General features: G+C 34.0%; 1 protein-coding gene across 1 annotated transcript; it reads right to left on the bottom strand.

Annotated features, from left to right (window-relative positions):
• Positions 1 to 1589: 1589 nt before the first annotated feature.
• On the bottom strand, positions 1590 to 2162 carry LOC145692371 (disks large-associated protein 5-like). The gene has a single exon (XM_081767670.1). It carries the CDS (start codon positions 2160 to 2162, stop codon positions 1590 to 1592), a length of 573 nt encoding a protein of 190 aa, XP_081623796.1.
• Positions 2163 to 7446: the final 5284 nt, after the last annotated feature.

Raw genomic sequence — 7446 nt, 5'->3', positions numbered from 1 at the left:
ATAGGCTATTAAGAGGAGGGTCTCTAATAAATTTTATAATTTTTACTCCCTCTTCAAGAACGGTTTTCAGTTTGGGTCACACGGTGTGTAGCTGGTTTAGTTTATTAATCCGAATGAGTATGTTAGACGAGGTAATGCTTCCGCATTAATACTTTGTCATTGATGTTGCGATGTGTTTTGCATATATCTTTCAGTTTTGGTTGGCAATTTTGTAATTTCTTCGTTTACCTTTTGTATTCTTTTCTTCTCAATTGATTGAATTCTAGGTAACGCACATTACAAATATCCTAGGTGTGAGCAATATAAGGTAAAGTTTAATGAAAATAAAATATCACGTGGACTCATTTCGGTCCGCAGTTCGCTAATTTCGGTCTGCGGTTCGTGGAAATAATGATAACTACCAATTTATAAGCAAATGCTCCTTGGAGGTCCGCGGTTCACAGAATGGGAAACACTGTTGTGCAATAACAAGATGAATAATATTAGGGTTATGTCGGCTTTTGGGAAGTCAAAACTAGGTTTAAAAAAAAAAAAAAAGTGTTTACAGGAGGAATGAGTTCGTTATGGAAGGGTAATTGATATATGAGTAATCTGTGAAGTGAATAGAATGGAAATGCATTGTATGCGATGGAGAACTGGGAAATGCTGCAGCCGTGAAGGAAATTTAAGTTAAAGAATAGAAATTTAAGTTAAAGTGAAATACCACACTTAACATAACCTAACTTAAACTAATATAAACTAACCTAGCGAAACTAAACTAAACCAACCTAACCGAAATTAGCCAATATGTAACAAAATAGTGACAATTTCTGCCAAAACAAAATGCTACACCCCTCCCCCCCAAAAAAAAGCCGACATATGCCCAATATTACATTAAAAAACATATTTCCGATACTATTAACTCATTAAGACAAGCAATGATACGCAAGCTTTTATTAGCCTATTTCTTATATCCAGTGTATACTTTAAATGAAAAGCACAGGATTTTTTGAAAGCAAGACTTGCAAGCAAGAGAAAGATCACCTTGGTTTTGGTCTTAGTCTTACATGTGCTCATCACTACTTGGCTTATTGATGTTTTTATTTATTTATTAGGATTGGATTTGGATTTGAGTTTAGCGTCCCGTTCAACAGCGGAGCTATGAGACATGGACTTTACAGCTTAACGTGTGGTCTAAACGACAAGCTTTCGTAGAAAATCGAACTCGTTATTTTTTAATGATAGCATATTATAATTATATAAGTTACTAATGAATAGTGATTATCATTGTTATACATTATTTATTTACTAGATGTGTCCGAACTATGTATAATATAATATTAAGTCATTCCAATAACCGTCTTGTTAGTTTTGTCCATATAAAGATTATAAAATCATAATTCATTATATAGTAAATATATCACTTAAAGGACAATCACAAATATAAGAATGCAAAAAAAAAAAAAAAAAAAAAAAAAAAAAGGCGAATTCATGAAATTTCAACCTTTTGTTGCTTCAAAAGTACACAGAACGATTTAATGCAGTAGTTCGATTCAAATAGATAATGCACTGCAGAATTTGCTAATTGGGAAGTTCGTAAGAAAGTGATCTTAGGGTTTAGAGAAATTGTGCCTGGACCTTTCAATATTGTTCTCCCTCTTGACACAAATCTCCAAATCACTGACAGTACCACCGTTCTTTACCCACTTTCTGAACCGTGCCTTAGCTTCAGCCAATCGTTTTTTCGCATCCATTGAAACTTTTTCTGGGACAGGTGGTTTCTTGAATTTGGGATTTATAGCATCCAAATACGGTACACTTTTAGGTTTTGGTGGTTCGTACACAACCCAATTTGACTCTTTTAGCTTGAGTAAATCATCGAACTTCTTTTTGGTATCTTCTACCTGTAGTGCAATTACTTCCCAATATCCTTTTAGATCTTTAACTGTAATTGGTTTGCCATTTTTGGGATCTAATTCTCCTTCTTTATCAAGCAATTCTTCAAACTCTTTAAATTTTTCATTGATAAGCAAGTTAGCTTTTCCAATAACAACCAATATTTGTCCTGATGCCTCTTCTGGAACTTGTGTTTTATTTAATATATTACTCCATCTCGCACATTTAGACTGTAATTGACCTCTTTCGTCCCTTACTGACTTACGTAAAGATTCTTTCACCTCCATAGTTTATGCACAATCCGTAAGAATCCAGTAATTACTTCATGTATACTTTTAAGATGTAGTTAATGTAGTCTTAGTAACAAAAAAGCAACAATAGGAATATCTTCTCTTTTTCTTCTTCTTTTTTTAAATTTGAGTATGTTTAATTTTTTATGCTCTCCGCCCAACTTAATCATTAACGTTGTGCATTTGATTGGTATCACTTAACAAGATATTATTATTGATAATTCAAAGATTTTTCCACGATATATTTGTAGTTGTTTAACTCTAGAAAATTGTTAAGATTTTTTTCATAAAGTCTAATTTTCGTAATTACTTCAAAATTAAGGTAAGACAAAAATATTAAGTAAATTAGTATGGAGTTATATTCTGTATCTAATTTCTCTTGTATGGAAGTTTCAAGTGACTGCATAGTAAAATTTGGATGGACCTTAAACAGGTCTAATACAACTTTACCAAAATAAGGAAAAACCTTTTCGCTTCACAGAGCCTACATTAAAGTGGAGGTCTCGTATGTATGTAGCTTCGCTGCTCAAAAATAACAAATAAAATAGAATCAAACAAAGTAACGAAATAAAATTTGGTGCAAAGATATTCGTACTATGCATTCCGTAATCTTGTTCTCTGTGTTAACACGCTGACAACCTGGGCCTATGTGTAGCTGTATTATATATATATATATGTATATATATATATATATATATATATATATATATATATATATATATATATATATATATATATATATATATATATATATATATATATATATATATATATATACAGGGGTGTAGCCAGCAGGTTTGTGTAGGGGGGCCAGCTACAAGGTACAAAGCCAAAGAAAAATGTGTTGCTGCTAGTGTTTTTGAGGCCTGAAAGAAAGGAAAATTTTGGTTTCTTTCTGAAAGACTAAAAACAATATTTTAGCTTCTTCTTCTTCTTCTTCTTCTTCTTCTTCTTCTTCTTATTATTATTATTATTATTATTATTATTATTATTATTATTATTATCCATAAATTATATTCAAGATAGTTTTTATCATGCTTAATCAAGAACTACTGCCCGGGACCAAACGCTATAGCCCCTACATTTGTGCGTAACTATAAAGGTAACCAAGAAAGTTCTGTCCCTTTTCGTGGAGGTCTGTGTTCAATTTGACCTCACACTGTGAGTTGAATGCTAGTGGAGATAAGGCGAAGGTCAGTTGTTGGTGTGGGTATATCCGACATACTACCTGGTTGTGGCAATTCAGACACACCGTGAACTTGCGTAAAGACAGAGGGAACATGTCCACAGAGCGTCATAAGAGCATGTATGCTGAACGAGTTCAAATGGAGGTCAAACGCCGCTGTAGCGGGACAGAAGATATGCCAGGCCTTTGGTGAGGTTCAACGAGTTTAACATTGCAGCGATGGTTTAACAAGTTTAAGAACAATGACGAAACACCCGAAAACACCACGTGCCAGAAGACCAACACATGTACAAAGAGGAACTGGACTACAATTCAGTATGTGGTGAAACCATTCGGCAGCACAGCCATCAACTTGTGAAGCACTACAAGTTGGGTCGATGGGTTTCTCATATTTTGACTCCGGGCCAGAAGGCAACGCGGCAGTCGCCTGTGTTTATTTACTGTTTCGGAGCCATTTCTGGACAGGGCGTTGAATGTGAAAAAAAGTGTGTCCTATACGAAGCTCCACGGCGCAGTCATCATTGGTTAGCATCCCATGAACTGATTTCAAAACAGCAGAAACCAGCACTGTACCAAACGAAGGTCCTTCTGTGTGTTTGGTGCATCGTGCATCGGGAACTGCTACCAGCTGGTCTCAGAGTATCAATGCAACTGTGTACTGTCAGCATTTGAGCTGTGCTCAACAAAAACTCAAAACTCTGGAGCCATCACTTCTGAATTGCAAATGGGTCCTTGTTTACAAGACAACGCTAAGTCCCACGTGGCTAGGATGACTCAGGACACCATTTTCCGCCTTGGATGGGAAACAATATTGCAATCACTATATTCCCCGGGTATTGCACCGTCCGATTATCACCTGTTCCATTCTTTGGACAATCACCTTAGAGGACGCCAGTTCAAATCCCTAGTAAAAGTCCAAAATGCACCTCATACTTTCTTCGTTTCACGGCCCACCAAGTTCTACCGCGATGGATTGCATGGTCTTCCAGAACGTTTTCAGAAGGTCGTCGATGCTGATGGGGACTATTTTTGATCTTCCAGGTTAGGTGACATATCGATGTTCGAAGGTGGTGGGTGAAAAAGCAACAAAACTTTTCTTGGTTACCTTTATATTTAAATTTAAGACCTTGTATACAGAACCTATCTACACAAGATTGATTTTCTTTGAAATTTCACTTAATTTCTTTATGGTTTCCTGACAAAAATATTTATTTATTATTCGTCACTAAAACAAAACTTAATTATTTTATTACACTGAGTAGAAATAAAAGAGAGCGAATGAAATCCAAATTGAATAAAAGCATTATTTCTCACCAAATTTTCCATCCTCTATGTCTTTTAAAACACTTGTTAAAGCATATAAAATATACTGTACTTACAAATCAGTTTAGTACCTTTGTTTTATGGTTGTATTTGTAGTACCTTGTTAAAACGTTTGTCTTCTAACTGTCAAATATAAATCGCAGTAAATTTTGTAATCTGCTGTCACAAAAAAGTATCCTATTTTTCGATCGGTATAAGGAAGAGATACTTTACTATTTTTCGATCGGTATGGAAAAACAATATTTCTCGATACTATTTTACCATAAATTATTAATTGTCAATAAACTTTGTTACTTTTAAATGAATGAAGCGAGATAGTTTTACTATGATGTTTTAAAAGCTGGTCATTTGAGGGGGGCCCAGGAAACCATTTGGGGGGGGCCTGGCCCCGATGGGCTTCCCCTTGGCTATGTGTGTATGTATGTATGTATGTATGTATGTATGTATGTATGTATGTATAGCCTACATATATATATATATATATATATATATATGGCAGCCATCCCTCTCGTAACTTTGTCATAGTGGATAAACGTGAAAAGGGTAACTAAACCGATATTTTCATTAGAAAATGATACTGTGACAATATTGATGTGAGCGTGTAATAGGTTTAATTTGTTCCTTTTAAACCATTTAATTGGAAATATAACACGTCATAAATGCAGTATAGGGGAAACTGGGGTATTTACGAACACTGCAGTAATGCCGAAAACCCAAGTTTACGCCCAAGGAAGCTTGTTAGTAAACAGATGACTTTGCTGCATGCTAGTGGAAGATCTAGAAAAGTGTAGCATAAATTTGGTGACAGTCAGTTGAGTGGATTGCCAGGAAGAAGACGTTTTGTTGTTTTTGTCGATTCATTTATAACGTTGATTCAACAATCTGGGCAAGGTAAGTTGGCTCTTATCTTATCTATATTGCTACAGTTAAGGCTATATATTCCCTATATATTCTTTGTAATTTTATTAGCCTGTATGCAGTCAACAATTAGTTTCAACTTTAATAATAAAATGGTGTCTTATGGGGAAATGCCAGACAGAATGTTTACCATTACACCGGAGTGTTCGGGATTGCCCCATGATATGAAATAAATTATCAATTTTTTTTTTAATTGAAAAGTAAGTAATAAGTTAATGGAATTGGTTTGGGAAATAGACCATGTCTTGGTAATAAGCGCTATTAGTTTTATTTCTTAGAATAGTTCGCTATATTTATTATTTTAAGCCACTAGTAGCCTACTTCATTATTCTATAGTCAGTAACCTTGTTTTAGATATCTGATCATTCATCATAGGTTGCCCTTTTGTTTCTGTGTGTCATTCACAGAGTGTTGTACAAACTTATTAGCTTAGTAGCGTCCATTAGCAGCTAGCCAATTTTGTTCAGCCTATTAACCGCATTTGAACATTGAACTAATAAAGAATACTGTTCTTGGAAGCAAAAAAATAATGCGTATATCTGTGATTTCTACAATTCTAAATAATGTTGTCATTTTAATGAATATTTTACTTAATGCACCGTTATTTCTGAATTTGTTTCATAAGAGTATATTTTGTTTAGCCTAATTCCTATTAGCTTGGTAATGGTTTCAAAGATGATGAGGTCTGGTCATATTTCTCATTAACTTGAGTTATGTTTGCAATTATAATTCTTATTAAAGATTTAAATACTAAATTACGGTATATTTTTAATGTATTTTAATGCATTTCGCTTCTTTCGTAAAAGAAAGTTTAAAGTAAACAGTAAGACCAGTGGGGCAATCCCGAACATAGGTACTCCCATGCGCAAAAAAAAAAAAAAAAAAAAAAAAAAAAAAAAAAAAAATTGCGCGTATACTGTAATTCAAGATTTTTCGCATTTATTCCATTTTCCTTACGTTTATGGGTAAAATTCAGTTATTAGTATGTGGAGATAATAGAAAGCAATCCATCTAAGGAGATATTTCCAAAAAATATAATAAAATAATAAAAATATAAGCAAAAAACAAAATTATGCTCGGTTTTGTGTATACTGGCAACGATGATTTCTAGGGATTTTTTCAGTAGCAGATCACAATTGCGGAGGGAATTCAGTAGGGGAGTCGAGGAGTTGGATGAAGGAACTGGATAGTGGAGTAAAATGTTGCATGTTTACAACACAACGTAGCCTCCGTGGTTAGGTGGATAGAGTGGCGGAGTCGTAGTTATTTTATTATTTTGACACCACATCGAATCCCATCCCATCCCATCCCATTTTTTTACAAAACATTATAGGAAGTGTATAATTTTGATGTTAATAAGAACCGAAACAATATAATAAGGTAATAATTTATTGGTAATATCCTTTAATCGACGTATTTATTCAGTATTAGAATACGTGTACTATTGGAAACAGTTATTGTTTTCATTTTGTAGTCTTGTATGTTACTTCCCGTTCTTGAACAGCAGACAACTCACCTTGGTTTTGTGTGTCAGGAAGAACATACGCGACCTTGACAGTCTGTCCAGTCTTACCCCTTGTTACATCGACCTGATGTTAAATGATCGTTTATGTGTGTGTGTGTGTGCTTGTTTTTTTGCTTTTTAGAGTATTAACTTTCTCTCTTTTTTTTCATATCCACAAGTGCAAGAATGCTTTCGTTGAACGTAACTAAATTATACAGATCTATGTATACGGAACACGAATATTTCCAAATATAGAATGAATATGAACAATAATCATACCATATTTCTACATTATATAGTAGCGTGAAAAACTGATATTAAAATATAACAAACAGGCATAAGCTTTTTTC

This window comes from Thermobia domestica, chromosome 8 (assembly GCF_964235325.1).
Source record: "Thermobia domestica chromosome 8, izTheDome1.hap1.1, whole genome shotgun sequence".
Lineage (NCBI taxonomy): Eukaryota > Metazoa > Arthropoda > Insecta > Zygentoma > Lepismatidae > Thermobia > Thermobia domestica.
This window is presented reverse-complemented; position numbering and strand designations above follow the sequence as displayed.